Below are 21,723 nucleotides of genomic sequence, written 5' to 3'. Positions count from 1 at the left end.
TGGTGGATGTGCAGGTGAACGAGCCTCTGATAGTGTGGCTGATGTTATTAGGCCCTGTGATGGTGTCCCCTGAATAGATATGTGGGCACAATTGGCAACGGGCTTTGTTGCAAGGATAAGTTCCTGGGTTAGTGGTTCTGTTGTGTGGTATGTGGTTGTTGGTGAGTATTTGCTTCAGGTTGCGGGGCTGTCTGTAGGCAAGGACTGGCCTGTCTCCCAAGACTTGTGAGAGTGTTGGGTCATCCTTTAGGATAGGTTGTAGATCCTTAATAATGCGTTGGAGGGGTTTTAGTTGGGGGCTGAAGGTGACGGCTAGTGGCGTTCTGTTATTTTCTTTGTTAGGCCTGTCCTGTAGTAGGTAACTTCTGGGAACTCTTCTGGCTCTATCAATCTGTTTCTTTACTTCTGCAGGTGGGTATTGTAGTTGTAAGAAAGCTTGACAGAGATCTTGTAGGTGTTTGTCTCTGTCTGAGGGGTTGGAGCAAATGCGGTTGTATCGCAGAGCTTGGCTGTAGACGATGGATCGTGTGGTGTGGTCAGGGTGAAAGCTGGAGGCATGCAGGTAGGAATAGCGGTCAGTAGGTTTATGGTATAGGGTGGTGTTTATGTGGCCATTGTTTATTAGCACTGTAGTGTCCAGGAAGTGGATCTCTTGTGTGGACTGGACCAGGCTGAGGTTGGTGGTGGGATGGAAATTGTTGAAATCATGGTGGAATTCCTCAAGGGCTTCTTTTCCATGGGTCCAGATGATGAAGATGTCATCAATATAGCGCAAGTAGAGTAGGGGCTTTAGGGGACGAGAGCTGAGGAAGCGTTGTTCTAAATCAGCCATAAAAATGTTGGCATACTGTGGGGCCATGCGGGTACCCATAGCAGTGCCGCTGATCTGAAGGTATACATTGTCCCCAAATGTGAAATAGTTATGGGTAAGGACAAAGTCACAAAGTTCAGCCACCAGGTTAGCCGTGACATTATCGGGGATAGTGTTCTTGACGGCTTGTAGTCCATCTTTGTGTGGAATGTTGGTGTAGAGGGCTTCTACATCCATAGTAGCCAGGATGGTGTTATCAGGAAGATCACCGATGGATTGAAGTTTCCTCAGGAAGTCAGTGGTGTCTCGAAGGTAGCTGGGAGTGCTGGTAGCGTAGGGCCTGAGGAGGGAGTCTACATAGCCAGACAATCCTGCTGTCAGGGTGCCAATGCCTGAGATGATGGGGCGCCCAGGATTTCCAGGTTTATGGATCTTGGGTAGTAGATAGAATATCCCAGGTCGGGGTTCCAGGGGTGTGTCTGTGCAGATTTGATCTTGTGCTTTTTCAGGAAGTTTCTTGAGCAAATGCTGTAGTTGCTTTTGGTAACTCTCAGTGGGATCATAGGGTAATGGCTTGTAGAAACTCGTGTTGGAGAGCTGCCGAGCAGCCTCTTGTTCATATTCCGACCTATTCATGATGACAACAGCACCTCCTTTGTCAGCCTTTTTGATTATGATGTCAGAGTTGTTTCTGAGGCTGTGGATGGCATTGCGTTCCGCATGGCTGAGGTTATGGGGCAAGTGATGCTGCTTTTCCACAATTTCAGCCCGTGCACGTCGGCGGAAGCACTCTATGTAGAAGTCCAGTCTGCTGTTTCGACCTTCAGGAGGAGTCCATCTAGAATCCCTCTTTCTGTAGTGTTGGCAGGGAGACCTCTGTGGATTAGTATGTTGTTCAGAGGTATTTTGGAAATATTCCTTGAGACGGAGACGTCGAAAATAGGATTTTAGGTCACCACAGAACTGTATCATGTTCGTGGGGGTGGAGGGGCAGAAGGAGAGGCCCCGAGATAGAACAGCTGCTTCTGCTGGGCTGAGAGTATAGTTGGATAGGTTAACAATATTGCTAGGTGGGGTGAGGGAACCATTGCTGTGGCCCCTTGTAGCATGTAGTAGTTTAGAAAGTTTAGTGTCTTTTTTCTTTTGTAGAGAAGCAAAGTGTGCGTTGTAAATGGCTTGTCTAGTTTTAGTAAAATCCAGCCACGAGGAAGTTTGTGTGGAAGGTTGGTTCTTTATGAGAGTATCCATTTTTGAGAGTTCATTCTTAATCTTTCCCTGTTTGCTGTAGAGGATCTTGATCAGGTGATTCCGCAGTTTCTTTGAGAGCGTGAGGCACAAGCTGTCAGCATAGTCTGTGTGGTATGTAGATTGTAATGGATTTTTGACCTTCAGTCCTTTTGGTACGATGTCCATCTGTTTGCATTTGGAAAGGAAGATGATGTCTGTCTGTATCTGTACAAGTTTCTTCATGCAGTTGATAGATTTCCACTCCATACGGCTAAATGCAGTGCCTTGCATAATGACAGGTTTCAGAGGAACAGCCGTGTTAGTCTGTATTCGCAAAAAGAAAAGGAGTACTTGTGGCACCTTAGAGACTAACCAATTTATTTGAGCATGAGCTTTCGTGAGCTACAGCTCACTTCATCAGATGTTTACCGTGGAAACTGCAGCAGACTTTATATACACACAGAAATCATGAAACAATACCTCCTCCCACCCCACTGTCCTGCTGGTAATAGCTTATCTAAAGTGATCAACAGGTGGGCCATTTCCAGCACAAATCCAGGTTTTCTCACCCTCCACCCCCCCACACAAATTCACTCTCCTGCTGGTGCTAGCCCATCCAAATTGACAACTCTTTACATAATCAAGTTGGGCTATTTCCTGCATAGATCAAGGTTTTCTCACATCCCCCCCACCCCCATACACACACAAACTCACTCTCCTGCTGGTAATAGCTCATCTAAACTGACCATTCTCCAGGTTTAAATCCAATGATCATGTCCCTCGATCTGCTGGCAGTGCTCCTACTTATACAGCCCAAAATGCTGTTAGCCTTCCTGGCAACAAGGGCACACTGTTGACTCTCATCCAGCTTCTTGTTCACTGTAACCCCTAGGTCTTTTTCTGCAGAACTGCTGCCTAGCTGCTCGGTCCCTAGTTTGTAGCATCGGATTCTTCCGTCCTAAGTGCAGGACTCTGCACTTGTCCTTTTTGAACCCTCATCAGATTTCTTTTGGCCCAATCCGCTAATTTGTCTAGGGCACTCTGTATCCTATCCCTACCCTCCAGTGTATCTACCACTCCTCCCAGTTTAGGGTCATCTGTAAACTTGCTAAGGGTGCAATCCATGCCATCCTCCAGATCATTAATGAAGATATTGAACAAAACTGGCCCCAGGACCAATCCTTGGGGCACTCCGCTTGATATTGGCTGCCAGCTAGACATGGAGCCATTGATCACTACCCGTTGAGCCCGATAATCTAGGCAGCTTTCTACCCACCTTATAGTCCATACATCCAATCCATACTTCTTTAACTTGCTGGCAAGAATACTGTGGGAGACCATATCAAAAGCTTTGCTAAAGTCAAGGAATAACACATCCACTGCTTTCCCCTCATCCACAGAGCCAGTTATCTCCTCATAGAAGGTAATTAGGTTAGACAGGCAATTAGGTTAGTCAATAAAGGTGGATCCTGCAGCCCTGTCTAGAAAGGCTGCAGGGAAGCAGCCAAATCAGAAAATAGCAGGCTTAGTTAAAAGGTGCTGCAGGGCCTGAGCAGATCAGTTCCTGGCTGGGACCAGAAGAGATAAGACAGAAAGATTCTCCGGGCAAGGAGGCCTGGGGGAGACCCTGCGCATACAGGGAACAAGACAAATAGAACCCAAGGACTGTATCCTAAGGTAATGGGTGAATGTGATGGGACTGAGTGGGAAGCAGCCAAGGAACAGCAGCAGCAACCAAGTAAAGGAAGCAGTACATGGCTGCTGTCTATAGGGTTCCTGGGTAGGGATCCAGAGTAATTAGCAGGTCCAGTTCCCCCCACCAGCCACTGGAGCAGTGTCCAGGTAGGAGATAAGACTCTGGATTAGAAAACCCAAGAAAGGGGCTGGAAATTATAAACAGGCCTATGGATGGGGCTGAAGACCATGAGGGGGGGCAACCATTCGTTGAACCTTTGCTACCCCGAAAGGGGACTCAAGTCAAGAAGTGACTTGCGTTGGTTGAGAGCTGGGAAACCACAGAAAGGCTAAAGACAAAATATCTCGATAACAAGGCAGGGACAGATAAAGCTAGCCCAGAAGGGGTGAGATCTGAGCCCAGAGACAGGACTGCAGGTAACGACAAGGGCACAGTGACTGGCCCTGTTGGACCTTTATTACCCCAGAAGGGATTCCTTCATGCATGTTGACTGTGTGTGACTTGACCGGAGGGCTGGGCCACTGAAGACCCATCTGACAAGGTTAACAGCTGGCACAGGGCACCAGGAGCAGAGAGTGAGCGTGCAGGTTTGCACACAACTGATAGGAGACACTTACGAGAGGTGAGTGGCCCCGTCACAACTTCACTTGCAAATAACCAATTTGCAAGCCTTTGAGACAAAGGTCATTACTGCTGTAAGAAATGCTAAACCATTCACATAACATCTCCAGCATACTAGAAATCTTTCCTTGTCACCTATCTGCACCTTGAAAGTGACCACTAAAATGTCATTTACTGTTTTTTCTTTAACTAGTCTTACCTTTGCTTCATGATATGTACTAGCTTCAAGCAAATCACTTCTTTTCGCTTCCTTAGAGACCAGTTTGAAACGATTTAACATTGCAGCCTTGCAAAGACGGCTTGCCATTGAAGTGCCACTTTTGAATGGCGAACTAGAATTGAGGAGGGGAAAAAAGCAATGAGTCAAATTAAGAAATCTGTTATTCAATTCAGTTTCTATTTGCTCCAGCTACCACATTTGAAATAAAGATTATCTGTTTCAAATTATGTAGGTGATATGTTCTCCACTTAGAGCAGAAATAAACAATGGCATCAAAAAGTATAAACCTCCATAATTACAGCTACTGGAAGGTTGGCCAAATCTTTTCAATCCTGTAATCTACCAGATCAGAGATACTACTGGTTTTAGTCAAACTATTGCGTATACTCAATCTCTTCAAGGTTGTATTGCTGACGGGAGATAAAGGGGAGAAAAGAGCGTCTTAATTTCAATAAAGGAGGACTACCTAATTTCATATTTTGGTGCTTCACTGACAATCTTGCTTCTTAAACTGCGCCCAATTGTAGGAAGGATGCGGTTAGCGTAGACTAATAGATTCTAAAGCAAGAAGGGACCACTATGATCATCTAATCTAGTCTTAACTCCAGTATAACATAGGCTATAGGACTTCCGTGAATTAATTCATGTTTGAACTAGACTAGACTAGAGTATATCTTTTAGAACAACATCCACACAACGTAAACATTTCAGTGATGGAGAATCGACCACAACCCTTGGTAAGTTGTCCCAATGATTAACTACCCTTATTGTTATAAATTGTGTCCTGTTTCCAGTTTCAATTAGCATAGCTTCAACTTCCAGCCACTGGATCTTGTTATACCTTTTATCTTTTATACTGAAGAGTCCATCATCAAATTTTTGTTCCCAAGCAGGTTTGCACGCAACTGATACTTTAATCAAAGCACCCCTTAACTTTTTTTCTTAGAACTAAACACACTGAGCTCCTGGAGTCTATTGCTGTAAAGATGTTTTCTAATCCTTTAACCATTCTCATGGCTCTTCTCTGAACCCTCTCCAGTTTATCAACATCCTTCTTTAATTATTGATGCCAGAAGCAGCAGTTCCTCACCTTGTGCAGTAACTGCAGTTCTTCAAAATGTGTGTCTCTATGGATGTTCCACGTCAGGTGCACATAAGAAGGGCCTACCGGGTCAGACCAAAGGTCCATCTAGGCCAGTACCCTGTCTTCCGACAGTGGCCAGTGCCAGGTGCCCCAGAGGGAATGAACAGAACAGGTAATCAAGTGATCCAGCTTATTCCCATCACTTATTCCCAGCTTCTCATGTGCCTCTCAAGCTTTTGATTGGAGATTTTCCATTAGCAGTGTCTGTTCAGCCTGCGCTCTTTTCTAATCCTCCTTCTGCTGCATTCAGAGACTACATAGGGGTGCGCAGGTGAACTGTCTTCAGTTCCTTCTCCAACTGAACATCCCACAGAGAACAGTCTGATGCAGAGGGGAAGGAGGGCTGGTAGCGGAGCCCCCACAGAGAGACACATCACGAAGAACAACAATTATCACAAAAGATGAATAACCTCTTCTTCTTCTTGAGTAGCGTCCCTATGAGTGCTCCACTTCAGGTTTCACCCAAACAGTAGCCCCACAGGGAGTAGGGAACTTAAAAATTGAATGTAGAACTGAGGACAGTACTGCATTACCAAGTGCCACATCGGGCAGCATGGATCAAGGTGTAATGTTTAGAAAATGTATGTACAGAAGCTCATGTAGTAGCCCTACATAATATCAGATACTGGCACATTCCCGAGTAATGCTATAGATGTTGCTTATGATCTGGTAGAATGTACTATCACCCTTTGGTGGGAGGGGAAGAAAGAGAGGAACAATGGCTGCATCATAACAAGTGATAATACACCCAGAGATCAACCTTCACAGTGTGAGCGGATATCGTGTACCCCTTGGATCTATGCTCCACTCCCTGCCTGGCTCCAGCCCTGGGCTTGCCTGCACTCACCCCCAACTCTGGCAGCCCAGGCTCGCCAGCTTGCAGCACTCTCACAGCACCCACCCCCTGACCATGGAGACCACAGTAGATGTGTACATCGCCCACCCATAAGGCCAGCCCCATGCAGACAACTCCTTATAGTGGGCCAAGGGCTTCCTGAATTGTCCTGACCAGACCCAATAAAGTTATGAATATGTCTGAGGGAAGGTAGGTCCTGGATGTCAATGAATCCAAGTATACCCCTATGAGCTATTTTCTGTACAGGCGTAAAAGTGATTTTTTTTGTATTCAGCTGGAGCCCCAATTCCTAGACAAGAGCAAAGGCTGTCTGAGTTGAAGAGAACAGTGCTTTGTAGCAATAGCCTTTAGTAGCCACTCTTTGAGGCATGGGAAAACTAGGGTCACTTCTCATCACAGGTAAACCACCACTATTGCCAGAAACTTTGAGAACACCCTTGGGGCTGAAGAAAGGCCGTAGGGAAATACTGTATTGGAAACAAGCCTGGTATACAGTGAAGTGTAGGTATTCTCTCTCTGGCAGGTGTGTCGTTATATAGAAATAGGTCAAGGGCTGAAAACCAATTACCCTCCTCCAGTGAAGGAGCTATAGCTGCCAGAGTCACTATCCTGAACCTCTAAGACAGTGGCTCTCAAACTTTTGTATTGGTGACCCCTTTCACACAGCAAACCTATGAGTGCGATCACCCCCACCCTTATAAATTAAAAATACTTTTCTTTCTTTCTTTTTGCAACCTTGCAACCCCCTAAGGGGTCATGACCCCCAGTTTGAGAACCCCTGCTTTAAGACTTAAACTTATTTAGAGGTCTTAGTCCCAACATCAATCTCCACCCTCCATTTTTCTTTAGCACAAATAAATATTTTGAGTAAAAATCTTTGCCCTTGTGAAGAGGTGGTACCAGCTGTATTGATCATAACTGAAGGAAAGAGTCCACTTCTTGTCTCAATAAAAGCTTGTGAGAAGGGGTCCTGAAGAGGGACAAGAAAGGAAATGGAAGGAAAGTAGGTATATAAAATGGAAAGTGTAGCCCAATGTTATGACCTCTATGTCCTGCTTGTTTGCTGGGCAGGAATGACCTGCTCGATGCTCAGGAATGTGACGCAGGAGGGGTGCAGAGTGCGGGAGGGGGCTCAGGGCAAGGGGCTGGTGTGCAGGAAGGGTGCAGGGTGTGGCAGGGGGTTCAGGGCAGGGAGTTGGGTGCAGGAGGGGTTCGGGATGTGGGCTCTGGCCCAGCACTGCTTACCTTGAGCGGCTCTGGGGTGGCACCAGGGCTAAGGCAGGCTCCCAGCCTGCCCTGGCCCTATGCCACTCCTGGAAGCGGCCAGCATCACATCTCTGCAGCCCCTGGGAAAGGTTGGGGGGGTGGGGGGGGCAGAGGGCTCCGTGCACTGCCCTCGCCTGTGGGTACCTACCCCAAAGCTCCCATTGGCCACAGCTTTCCGTTCCCAGCCAATGGGAGCTGCAGGAGGCAGTGCCTGCAGGCGAGGGCAGCGCATGGAGCCCTCTACATCCCCCCCCGCACCCGCCAGGGGCTGCGAGGATGTGGTGCTGGCCACTTCCGGGAGCAGTGCAGGCAGGAAGCCTGCCTTAGCCCCGCGGTGCCACAGGGGTGGCGATCACGTAGGCCAGATCCAAAGCCCTTACAGGCCAGATCTGGCCCACAGGCTGTAGTTTGCCTATCCCATCATAGATAAATGGAGAAAGAAGAAGGTTGCCACTGGTTCAAATGGAAGTCTCATGGAAGTCTTTGATCTGGGGGCAGAGATTTCCCCAAACCCTTAATAAACCTAGGACAACGCCGGCTGAGCAAATATGAAGAACCTTTGTACTGGGGGATGAAAAACTGATACCGCAGCCAAATGGACCTCAGCTGAGCTAACAGCCTAATTATTTTATAACTACAGGTAATTCAGGAAGACAGACTAGCACAGATTCAGGCACAAGTTGTAGGCGACACCACCAATGGAAGAAACTCACTTACAGAAATGGCAGAGAAATACGGGTTAACTCCCTTATAGTGTTGAGTAGCACCTGTTGCACTTCCACAGAACAGGAGGATTCTAACACGGTGAACCATCAATGAACCATATCCTGAGGCAGAGAACCTCGAGGTTGGAGCAAAGCGCACAACCCCCATCCTGGGAGAGGAGAGAAGGGATGGTCATAAGCTTGAACGACCGTTTGGTGCAAACCTGAAGCAGGTAAAGTTCCCAAGCCTGTTTCAGCCAGGTCAGTATTATAAGAATAGCTCTGGCTTTGCCCTTCATGATCTTGTTCATCACCCTTCGTGGTGGTGGAAGGAACCCATATAGCAAACTCTTTTTCCAAGACAGAAGAAAGAGTGGTGCCCCAGACCCCATCTTGAGCAGAATAAAGGATGGTTCTTGTTCCTGGAGATGGTGAAGAGATCCACTTCTGGCAGACTCCATCTTTGTACTATGTATGTACTATGGAGAATGTACTATGGAGAATTTGAGAGTCTAGCTCCCATTAATAGTCCTGGCAGAAGCATCTGCTGAGAATAATCCAAACACATGGGAGGTAGGACCACGGAAATTTGGATCTGATGAGCTACACACCAGTTCCACAACTTCACCACACTTCATTTTGCTCGTCCCTGCTTGTGGACACAGAACATGCAGGGAATGTTATCCATCAGGACCCTGATTTATTTACCCTGATGAAGGGCAGGAAATGAGAGTAGGCATTCCTGACTGCCCTGAGTTCCAACAGATTGTTGTGGAAACTGGCTTCTTGAGGTGGTGTCTATCTGCCATGAGGGCACTGAAGTGAGCTCCCCATCCCAAGAGTGATGCATCTGATGTCACAGTTACTGATGGGACTGGGTGAGAGAAAGGAATGCCTGCACAGACGTTGAATGGATCTTTCCCCCAGGCCAGGGAGTTCTTTATTTGGAGAGAAATCATCTCATGCCTGCCCAAAGTGCCTCTGGCTAGCAAACAGCTTGTTTTGAGCCAATCCGAGAAGCAGCAGAGGCGTACCTGTTCATGATTGGTCACAAAAGTACAAACTACCGGAGGCTCCAGTTGCAGTTTTATCAGGTTTGAGAACCAAGGTCTCCTCGGTCCATGAGCTACCAGTATTACCATCGTCCGTTCTCATTTTATTTTCTGGACCACCTTCCTCAGTAACGAAGAGTGGAAACTTGTAAAATAGGCCTTGTGGCAATACGGCATCTACTCCCATGCTTCTGTGGTCTGCCTCCTTTATGAAGTAATTTTGTCTCTTTGCATTTGTGTGATTTGTGAAGGGATTAGATGAAGAGACGCTGAACAATGAGACTGAAAACCTCCTGAATAAGGCAACACTTGGAGTTGCTGTCTCTGTCTTCCTTTTGGTTCAGGTCCCCTTTTACGTGGAAAGGAGGAACTGTTCTGCCTACTTCATTATTTTCATTGCTTCCATATGTAGTATCAGACTCCTAGTCCACTCTTGGTTTGTGTGTGTGTGTTCATAGTCATATTGTCTGATTGAACTAGCATGTGGTTGCTCCCTAAGGTGGGCTAGAATCTTTGCAGAGCTAGCTTGACCACTCTCAGACCTACAAGGCTGTAAGGCTTTATGCTGTGAGGCTTTTCCTCCCTGCTCAAGAGGCCCTGGATGTTTGGGTCTCCAAGTGAGCTCTCCAGCCCTCCATGCTTACATTGGTTGCAAAGGTCTGGAAAGCAGATGGGAACGGCTTTACAGACATTATCATAGGCTGATCACAACTGTAAGGAGTTGAACACCTCTGTCGGAACCAGTGTTCCCACCTATGTGCGGAATAATTTTGTTATGTGCACCAATATGGAGGTGAAGTGACACACATCACCTTCATATCAGTGTACATAACAAAATTCATGCGGCGTGGGTGGGGCTGAAGTTCGGAGTATGGGAGGGGGCTCAGGGGTGGGCAGAGGGTTGCGGTGCAGGGGTGTGAGGACTCCAGCTGGGAGTGCGGGCTCTGGGGTGGGGCTGGGGATGAGGGGAAGGGCTCTGTCTGGGGGTGCAGCCTCTGGGGTGGGGCCAAGAATGAGGGGTTTGGGGTGCAGGATGATGCGTCAGGGCTAAGGTGGAGAGAGAGAGAGAGAGAGAGACACACCCTTCAGCTCGCTATCCCTGCGGCAGCACCTGGGAGAGAGAGCGCCCCGCCCTCGGACTGGGTTCAGGACGGGGCACTGGGGCTGGATTGAGGGCTGGGCCGGCACTGCGTCCAAGCCGCGCCGCCCTGGCTGGGTTCAGGCCGGGGCACTGGGGCTGGATTGAGGGCTGGGCCGGCACTGCGTCCAAGCCGCGCCGCCCTGGCTGGGTTCAGGCCGGGGTAGGGATGTCACAGCCATGGCATAGTTGGGGCTGAGGTAAAGGTGTTCCTACCCCAGCAGTTGCAGGTCCCCGGAAGGGATCCCTGAGGGCCTGCGTGGTGCTAAGTAGGGTGCTGCACAGCCACGCAGCTTACAGGGAACTTTGGTTGGAACCTGTACTTGATCTTGCATGTGTTCCAAAGCATGGTCCTACAATCTGAGTATGAAAGCTTGAAGGCTTCTGGGGTGTCACTGTTCCCAAGGAACGTTCCCTATGCACAACACCAGAAGTGCTAATAGTTGGAGGCATATTGGAATGGTAGGCCTCCTGAAGTTCTGGAGCAAGAAAATAAATTCCTGGATGGAACCAGAGGACTTTCCTTGGCATTGATGAAGACCTGTGCCTGAAGAAAATTCAGTGTCCAAGATGTGACCATTTCCACAGTTGATTGTGATGGAGCTCTGATCAGGATGTCATTCAGGAAGGGGAACATGCGAGTCCTGCAATCTGAGTATGGCTCTTACCACCACCATCTTTGCTGTGGACAGTCCAAAAGGGAGTATTCAGTACTGATGTTTCCTGTTGTAGGCAAACCTCAGAAGCCTGTGATGGCACAGTCTTATGGGGACATGGATATATGCATCCATTAGATCTACTGAAGTCAAGAAGTCCCGTGTTCCCACCTCAAGACAGGGATGACACTGTAAAGGCCAGGGTTTCCATGTGAACCCTTTGTTTTCTTCATCTACTTGTTGAGCCTTTTGAAGTCAAAAAAGGCTCAGATACCCTCCATACACTTCTGTGCAATGAAGATGGAGTAGAACCCAGAGAAGCTCTCTTTTGAGTGAACACACTTTCACTCCCAAATGCAGACAATGACATATTTCTTTACGGACCAGACTGTTTTACAGGGCTGTTGAACCTGGGTGACTGGATGAGATGGGGTGGAGACTACAGCTTGAGGAAGTATCCCCAGATCACTATTTCCCTGACCCACTTATCTGTGGTTGATTAAAGCCATTCCTCTGGGAAACAGGATATCCTACTTTGTAGCTTCTGCACTGGAAGGAGGCATATGCAATCTTTGTCAAAGTGGATTGTGAGGGTGGGAATGGTAAAGTCCCTCTGGAATTTATCTCAGATGTCGATTTCACTGTTTTCCATTGGGGAATTATTGTCCCTACACTGGTACCTTTGAGGACAAGACGCTAACTGTCTGAAGGCTGGTATATATTCTTTCCTGAGTGGGAAAGGGAGAGACTGTTTCGATTTTGCTGAATTGTCAGCCATCACCTTATCCAGCTTCTCCAAAAAGAGAGGGAGCCTGTAAACTTCTTGGCCCTGCTTAGAGTATCCAGCTTCCAGAGTCAGAGCCGGAGGTGGCCCCGGCTAATGAAATGGAAGCCATGGCTTGGGCTGAGAACCTCATTGCATTCTTTGAGGCATCAGCTACAAACACTGTTGTCAGGGAGACTCTCTTTAAAGTGAAGCCAAAGTCAGGTGATCCCAGTCCTTAAAGGCTTTGAGATCTTCCAGCCAGGAAAGAGATACTCCTGCAAAATCTCCAAGGATGCTCAAAGGGTGGTGAAAGAAACGTCAAAGCCCCTTTTGAGAGTGGCCTCCATTGCACTATCCCTAAGTTTCTTAGTGTAGCACTCTCCTTCTAAGGGAATAACCACATCCCAAACAAGGGATGCTACAGTGGCATCCACCCATTGGTGTCTCAGCAATAGAGCCCTTTGATTTTTGAAAGTTACAGAAGTCGCTCTTGTTAACATGCTTGCCCTAATCAGCCTTGTTCCTTTCATCCCTAATCACTTCCTCAAAGGAGGAATGAAGGGGTACTGCAGCAGTTTTGAGTGGAGAAATTTACTCTGAGGATTACCTAGGGGAGCCTACTTAGATTTCAGAGCCAAACAGCTCACCTTCAGCAGAGACACTGCACTGCAGCAGAGGCTCAGGGACCATTAACCCCCAAGGGGTTAATATACCCATGGAGAAGGAAGAATGCAGAGACGGGAGAATGGGGCTGCCCACTGCCCGAGAAACTGAGCAAATAAGTTAAAATAGAAGGAAGAAGGGAGAAGCAAAAGAAACTGCCATTGTATGTTACTGCCAATGCAGAGAATCTGTCAGCAAGTGGAAGCAGAGGGTACATGGCCAGACTGTGCTGGGCCAAAAACACTGATCCACTTCTCTGAGATGCAGAGAGAGGAGAGCAGGCCAGATGTCCGGAACTGTGGGAGACACTTCTGCAGCCCAGTAATACAGACTCCCTACTCCTCCTTTATATAGCCTTGTTTATGCATTCAAGGATCACATTAGCCCTTCTGGCAATAGCATCATAGGAGATCATGCTCAACAGATTATCCTAGAAGCAGTGACTCTGAAAAGAACATGGGGTAGGACTGAGTGCCTCATCCTGTAAGTATAGTCTGCATTCCCATTTAGCAGTAATAAGATGAATATTTTTTGCTTGTGCCCAGTTTACAAAGAGATCCAAATGGCTCTTTATCAGTGACTTGTTCTCTTCATTATTTACCACTCCCCCAATTTTGGGGTCATTTGCAAACTTTGATCAGTTATGATTTTATGTTTTCGTCTAGGTCACAAATGAAAAACTGTTAAAAACATAGGACCAAGAACCGATCCCTGTGGGACCTCACTAGAAACCTGCTTGATGATTCCCCATTCACAATTATGTTTTGAGACTAGCCAATGTTTAATCCATTTAGTTTGTGCCATATTGATTTTGTTTCACTCTAGTTTCTTAAATAAAGAGTCATGCAGATACCAAGTCAAGTGCCTGACAGAAGTCTACATGTATTACCTCAACACTATTGCCTTTATTGATCCAACTAGTAATTCCACCAAAGAAAAGAGCAAGTTAGTTTAACCGGAGCTATTTTTCATAAAACCATGATGACCAAGAATTAGAGGGTAATATCTGTAACTCCCATTTAAAGTCATCCCGGTTAACATTGTTACATTGATGATCAATTGGAGAACATGCTTGTTTAAAGTTGTGCAATGCTCCCTTATAAGTTGTTTGGCAGCCACCTGCTTTGTCCCCTGCTTGCAGAAAGAGAAGCCCATTGGCGCTAGCTGGTGGGGGCTTGGAACCAGGGTGGACAGGCAGCCCCCCATCAGCTCCCTTAAGTTCCCTGTGCAGCAGCCGCCCAGCAGGCTATGAATTGCCTGCAGTTCAACTGTCCCTCCCCCCAGTGATGTGTGTTAACCCTGCCCTCTGCCTTGGAGCTGTTCCCAGGAGCCTCCTGCTTGCTGTGAAGGGGAGGGGGGGAGAAGAGGGGTGCTAATGTCAGGGTGTCCCCTTCCCCCGGCCCCATTCCTGTACCTTATCTCCACAGAGAAGCAGGGGGACATGACAGGGCTCAGGATGGAAGCAGCTGCTACCAGCAAGCTCCAAGCTCTACTTGCTTATCTACTTAAAAAGGCAATGTACTTAGAGTGGAGTCAGCATACTTAAAGGGATAATGCGCGTCTCTCTCTCACACAGTGTCTGTCTCTTTCTGCCATGCTGTCTCCCTTTCCTCCATTCATGCTGCCTTGTAGAGTGTGAGGCTACATTAACAACATGTTAACCTTTGAGGGCTCAGCCGAGTACTAGTTCATCATTTAGCAGTAAGGCATTACCTGGGAAATATCCCACCCTCTTCCACTGTCTGACTTTACCACCTCAACCAAGCTTCACAATCATCACTGCTGTGTACAGTATTAAACTGTTTGTTTAAAACTTATACTGTATATGTGTGTGTCTTGTGATACAGCAAGGCCAGAGGGCAGCAGGAGAGTGTTAGAAGAGAGCCTTATTCCCTGTAGGGGGAAAAAAGTTTGCTATAGATTAATTAAAGCACCTGAAGCCAATTAGAGCACCTGATAAAACCCCCCTGCTTCAATCAATCAGACAAGTGGGAGGAGTTGAAGCAGAGTGGATTGGTGTTGAAGCAGAGAGCAGTTTGGAGGGAAGCAGAGGAGAGTTTGGAGAAGTGCTGCGGTGGGCTAAGAAGACCAAGACCCTAGATAAAGGGACACCTGGTTTGTGCAGAGAGAGGGCAGGAAGCCCCACAAGCCGAAGGGCAGGAGAGGGAAGCAGCCTAGAGGAAGGAACTGCTAGTTCAAGTGATTTACCACTATCCCTAGGGCCCCTGGGCTGGGACTCGGAGTAGAGGGTGGGCCCGGGTCCGTCCCTCTCCATTCCCCTCCACTAGGACACTAGTGAGGCAGCTAATACCCCAGTTCAGGGGCAAGAAACGGTGCCCTGAACCCCCTCCCAAGAAGAGAAAGCGCAAGACCCATCATAGTAGTGCCGGCAATTTGCCACAGTCTCTCTCTATATAAAATGTAGTCTCTTCTCTGGCAAAAAAAATTTCCCTGGAACCTAACGCCCCCATTTACATTAATTCTTATAGGGAAATTGGATTTGTTTAACATCGTTTCACTTAAAGTAGCATTTTTTAGGAACGTAACTACAACATTAAAGCGAGGCGTTACTGTAATTAGAGTCCTGTATCAACTGCTCTGTTATTTTGCTCAGGATCAATGTTAGGGTGACAAATCTATAATTATCCCGATTGTCCCATTTACTCTTTTTAAATACTGGTACAACATTAGCTTTCTCCAGTCTTCTGGAATTTCCCCTAAATTGCAATATATCCCAAAAAAAAAAAGTCAGCATTAACAATCCAGCAAGCTCCAGGCCAGCTCTTAAAACTCCCAGATGCAAGTTATCCGAACCTGCTCATTTAGTAGCTGCTGCCTAACATCCTCCTGACTTACTATCAGACTAGAAAGCATATCATCATCATCAAAAAGGGTTTGTCTTCACTAGTGTTAGGTCAAGGTAAAAATAGAGTTGTACCCCTGACCATGTGTGGCATGTGTGTTGTCTGAAGCTCAAATGCTCCTCTCCCTGGAGCTGATCAGTTGCTAATCCAAGCAATTTCTGCTGCTAATCAAATCACTATTGCTTGAACATTTTGCAGGGTAGTCACTCACCTGAGTTAGGAATTTGAGTGTTCTAACTTGAGTTTACAGGCTTATCTTCACTGTCACAGTTGAGAACTTGTCAATTACTCTATAATACTGTGGCCTCAAACCAGAACTGTTTGAGAGTTATAATAAAATTACTTAGACAGGCACAAGCATACACAGAGTAATCAGGCTCACCACTAATTTTGAACATAGTATAAAGATTCTAACCTTTCAGTGATTTTCCCATTTAAACCATCCACAACTTCCAATGAAGTGTCCCCTTGTGACCAATTCACACTAAGAGATCTGTGCTCCAAGTCTAGCTGAACTGGATGCGTAGCGGTCACCAAACTAATATGAGGTCTGTTGACCAGGTAAAACATGGGAAGCTTTGATGTGAGTGCATCATCAACACGTTGTTTTATAGCTATTTCTAGTCCTCTTGTATCACTGCAGTTTCCATCCCCTAAAAACAAAAACAACAACAAAAAAACACCATACATAGGCACACCACTGAAAGCAGAAATATCAGAATCCAGGTAAATTGTGACCAGATTTTCAAGGGAGCTCAGAATCCAGAAGCTTCAATTGTTCCAGGTTGAATTATTACTCATAACTGTTAGGTTCAGCTTTACAAAACAGCTTTAATAAGTCTGCAGAACAGCATCATCATTGGCAACACAAGCGTTTGCTAAACTTCATCCGCAACAAGTACCACCTTCTCTCTAGAGGCTCAATTTATCTTTGGTGTCTTTGCTCAAGACGCTAATTAAACATGCAAGCTACGATGGTGCTTTATTTTTGATGTAGAAAGTCAGCCTTTGCACTGTCCTCACTGGAGTTACTCTATATTTTAACTTATTCCAGGAATTTAACAGAAGCATTTAGCTTATCAGATTTGAATTTAGGCTGTCTACACTGTAACTTATGTCAGTATATCATATGTTGCTCAGGGGTGAGAATTACACCCCGCCCACAAACAACGTAAGTTATACTGACCTAAGTGCTAGTGTGGACACAGCTATGTCAGCAGGAGAGCTTCTCCGGCCAACATAGCTACCACTGCTCACAGGCGCTGGAGTAATTTAAGTTGACTGGAGACCTCTCTCCCTTTGGCTTAGAGCATCTGCACTAGCAGCACCACAGTGGTGCAGTTGTCAGCTCTGTAGTACAGTCCTAGCCTTTGACTTTTCTGGGCTCTGAAGTACATACTTCCATCAAGGACTAAACTGGCACCAAGGGGTACATATTGTCTGGAGAGTTCTTGTGTACGGGAAGGTTGAAGAAAGAATCTGGTATGCATTAATCTAAACATTAAAAAAAATCAGAACGTAAAAGTAATTTAAAAAAGCAGAATGAGTGACAGTGTCCACACTCTGTATGAATGACAGGAACAGGCATACAGCTAGGTACTAGGAGAAAGCAAAAAAAAAAAAAAAAAAAAAAGACTGTCTCCTCAGACTGCTTCCAAAACTGCATTCTGCATATTATCACGGGAAAAGTCACCACAACTGCTAAAATCTGGGGAATTGATCTACGTGCAAACTAATTTAACAGTACAAATGCTGACAGGAGAGAAAATACTTGACAATATCATGTTACTTCCAGCAATTCCATTTCACCTATTTGAGTTGCATAGCCAAATACTACTGTAGGAATTCAAGGCAGCCACTCATTGATCGTCATACGATGACAAAAAAAATCTTGCTATTGTCTTGGCAGTTACTATTTCCCAGCATAAAATTATTGCCAACTAGTTAATTTAGAGGTACCTTTAATCTTTAAAAGTAGGAAGTAAGATGATTTACAAAGGTTTTTCTTCAACTAGTTTTAGTATAAATGTTGAGTTTGATGACATTTTTCATACTACCCCTGCAAATTCAATAGAAAATGTTCAAGTTTTTTGATCACCTCTACTTTGTACTGTCTAATTATGGGACTGTATAGTTGGGAGTTTTCATATATGCAAGTTATTTAAATGGTCTGAATTTAAATGGTCATCACATTCTTTGTAACATCATCTTATTTCTAAAGACAGAATAACTGCATCTGTGACAAACCAACAAAACCCAGGAAATTTAGAATTGATGTATGATGACAGAGAGGGTAATCTGACAGAGTGGAGAACATATTATAATCTCAAAAAAGTTAAACCTCAATTTTAAGTATAAATACATTTATATTTAGTTTCTTTTTGAAAACGAAGTATAGAAAACTCAAAACAAATTTTAAAATAAAGCATTATATTCCACTTGGTTAGAATTTTTATTAATGTAACCAGAATGAAATACCACAGCTGAAAGTTAGGGCATAAGCAATGATTGTTTTACATCAGTAAAGGAAGGCTTACCAACAAGTATACTGCTGATGTAAACTGGCTGAATGAAGTGACTTAGCAATGCTCCCTGGACACCCAGCACTTCCCATCTGGTTAATTTGTCACTAGCTGACATGCTGTTTACTCGGCTAGCAGCTTCCGTGGGACAATAAACAGTTAGGTAAATCTTGCCTTCCACAGCAAGATGGAGACTAAGCTCTTCATTAGCTTCAAATGCAGATACAGAATTTGGATTGAGACGTCTAAAATAAAGATTACAGAAAAGGCAATGAAGTCCAACAAAAATATTTTCTTTTAAAAAAAATATATATAAAAAGACGGCTAAGAAACAAAATTGACAAGCATTGTTCATTACCTTTCAAGGTTTAAAATGCCAAAATCTGCTTATACTGCCAAATTACTTCATTACTAGATTGCTATGTCAATGTTTTCTAGATGCAATGCAAAGTCATAGAACTCGTTCCTCCACAACAAAAAAAAACCCCAAAACCCTCCAAATGGAGTGTCCAAGACATAAAAGGTTTAATATGATGACTTAAGCTACTTTCTTATAAATAACTATATTACTGACTATTCAAATTGACCAGAGGAAGCAGTAATTCAGCCTAATGAGTCTCAAAATCCTAACCATCACTGGTCATGCAAAACTGAAATTCTACTGCAAGTAGGCTACTATTGCTACATTATGCATCTGACTGCAAGTTATCTGGAGGCTATGTTTGCCACATGAAAGCAGATGCAAACTTGCCACTCATTTGAGACAACAGTTAAAAAACCTTCACGCTCCAACATATTTGAAGAAAACAGATGTAAAATTGGCTTAGTATGCTATGTTCCTTCTTAGTGGCTATTCCAAACAGAAAAGACCTTAGTAATGCTCTTAGCTTAGAGAGCTCCTCAGGCAGCAGAGGCCTGTGACTTTGGGCTAAAGGTCCTGCATACTGCCCCAGCCACCCAACCCATAGTGTGGCAGGCATACAGGGGCACTAATTGCGGGCAGCACTGCTCATCTACCATTTATCTTAATTTCTTCTCAGAAAAGCATACTAAAACCTGCTAATAAAGCGACACGTTTTGCCAACATAGGAATACTTACACAAGTGTCCAACATGAAGCCATCTCACATGGTTTTGTTGGGCTATTTACTATTGCAACAAACAAAACTTTCTATACTTAAATATGCTATTCAAAGAGCTCTCCATGCTGACGGGATTTGAGACAAAAGCCATCTGCTAGTATCTAAGAAATCTCGTGCCTCAAGATCAAGACACCTCAAAAATATTGTCAGAGACCACCAAATGGCAGACTTCAATGAGAAGCTCAAACTATTGTTTCAAAGGAAGGAGAGGTTACTCACCTTGTGTAGTAACTTGAGTTCTTTGAGGTGTATCTCACTTGGGGTGCTCCACTCCAGGTGCGCATGCACCCTGCATCTTTAATCAGTTGTTTTTTTTTTTTGGTAGCGCCCATTTCGCCTGTGCATGCTCAGTTCCTTCTCTACCACAAAGTCTGACAGAGGAAACACCAAAGCAGAGGGGAGCAGAGCTTGGTAGTGGAGCAGCCACAAGGGCACACATCTCGAAGAAATCGACAAAGTGAGTATCCTCCTCTTCAAGTAGTTTCCTTGTGGGGGCTCCACTTTAGAAGTGGAAGTTAGAAGTCTATTCTAACTTTAGCTTGAAAGGACTATTTTAAACTCCAAGAATTTCTGAAAGTATGAGCAGTCAACATTAACATTCCAGCAACAACAGTCTTAAGTACCACGGTCGAGTAATAAGTCATACAATGAAAACAGTTCTTTTCTAGTCATACTACACAATTTTAGTGTGTACATATAAAAGGAAAAGCTCCAAAATACACATTTGTCAGTCCATTAGTTACAGAATCAAGATATTTTTGAACACAGTTCTATCAAATAAACCCAAAACCTCAACTTCTCCATACCATCTGATTTATAGTCCTGCTATGTATGCTCCTCACTATGATGAAGATTAATTTATTCTCAATAGAAGATTTAAGTATCTTTTACATCTCTGAATAAGCATCTGTTAGATTTGAAGACTCATACTTACAACTGTGACTTTATCTGAGCAGATCCTTTTGGCAACTGATTCATGTAGAGAAAAATATTTATTTTTTGTTTTATACTGAGCAGGCTTGATGCTGGTTCCATACAAAATATGGATTTGTCCATCATAATAGGATTTTTACTGTAGAACAACAAAAGCTGCCTGTAAAAATACCTACAACAAAGTGTTATAGATCAAGAAATGTTGAAATATGCAGACTAAAAGACTTAGCATATTTGTATAAAAAACTAAATTCATTTTAAGCTGCTGAGCATTTAGACACAACTATTTTATTCAGCACATCTGTAAGATCTGAATAAATAATCTAGTAAAGAAACCTGAAATTCTCTATATAAGGCTTCTGACTTGTTTTTAATCCACAGACACCAATAAAACACCATTCAATACAAAAAAGAAATTGGTGACTACCCAAACACTGGAAAAACACCCAGAACAGTTACTTATATCCGAGGACTTGTCTACACAGAGCAGTAATGCAGACTATAGGGGTGTGATTTTTAAAGAACACTAATGCCACACATTGACTGGCCCATGTAGACCCTGTTAGTGTACACTAAAGGTTCCTTAATGAGTTTTTACTTAGTACTGTTTGCAACACTACTATGTTGAAGTGCACTAGGGAACATCAAACATTATTAAGAGTAAATATTACTGTAATGAGAAAAGCTGTGTAATATACTACATACAGAAAAAAAAACCCTCCAAAAGCACCCAATTTTTGAACAGCACCATAAAACTCAAAAATTGCTAAAAAAATTAAGTTAATAAACCTCCCAAACAGTAGCCCTAACTATAGAAAACTACTATTCACAAAATGCATTGACATCAATATTTAGATTAATCAAAATGGTTGTCTGCAGTTCTTAGTTTACGTACTCATCTTCTTACCTAAGCAGAGAGCGTCTTGCAGTAACAACAGCATGAGTGTCATGCAACACTCTCCCACCATGATGAATGCACTGACTGTAATTGAATTCTCCTGTGCCTAGAGCAACAACTTCATGCTGTCCAGCTAAAAAGAAAAAGTAGTTAACAAGTAGTTTCATTTGATTGAAGGATCCCATCTTTTTAAAGCAACTGCTTTTAAAGGAGGAATTAAAAGGATTCCATTTTTGATTATAGTGTAAAAGGGGAGAAGAGAAGAGTGATTTAATCTTATGAAGCCACCATTTAATTATCGGTGGAAATTTGATTGGTAAATGAAAATAAATACCTCTTTACCATAAGAATTTAGAGCATATTTTAAAAACATTTCATTACACACCTGTGGACCACTATACTTTTAAAGTCCTGGTATATCACTGACCCTGTAAGTCTTTGACAAATTGTAAACTGAAGGGGATAACGGAGAAGAATTCAGAACTCTGCTCTTCTGGAAGGGAGAGAAGTAGTTTTTACTCCGTTTCCACAGAGACATCAGAAGA

At 44.5% G+C, this 21,723-nt stretch overlaps 1 protein-coding gene across 5 annotated transcripts in view; it reads right to left on the bottom strand.

The window, feature by feature from the left end:
• Positions 1 to 21,723, bottom strand: part of ADAD1 (adenosine deaminase domain containing 1) — a 36,997-nt gene that overhangs the window by 4,460 nt on the left and 10,814 nt on the right. For 4 of the 5 annotated variants that reach the window (XM_073341058.1, XM_073341056.1, XM_073341060.1 and 1 more), the window contains 5 exons: positions 21,188 to 21,311; positions 20,282 to 20,452; positions 18,222 to 18,451; positions 16,100 to 16,337; positions 4,555 to 4,687 (listed from right to left, as the gene is read on the bottom strand). In XM_073341058.1, coding sequence (XP_073197159.1) covers positions 4,555 to 4,687; positions 16,100 to 16,337; positions 18,222 to 18,451; positions 20,282 to 20,452; positions 21,188 to 21,311 — 896 coding nt within the window. The remainder of the gene's footprint in view (positions 1 to 4,554; positions 4,688 to 16,099; positions 16,338 to 18,221; positions 18,452 to 20,281; positions 20,453 to 21,187; positions 21,312 to 21,723) is intronic. The other variant, XM_073341059.1, reaches the window with a different exon arrangement.

Source organism: Lepidochelys kempii, chromosome 4 (genome assembly GCF_965140265.1).
Source record: "Lepidochelys kempii isolate rLepKem1 chromosome 4, rLepKem1.hap2, whole genome shotgun sequence".
In the NCBI taxonomy this organism is placed as follows: Eukaryota; Metazoa; Chordata; order Testudines; family Cheloniidae; genus Lepidochelys; species Lepidochelys kempii.
This window is presented reverse-complemented; position numbering and strand designations above follow the sequence as displayed.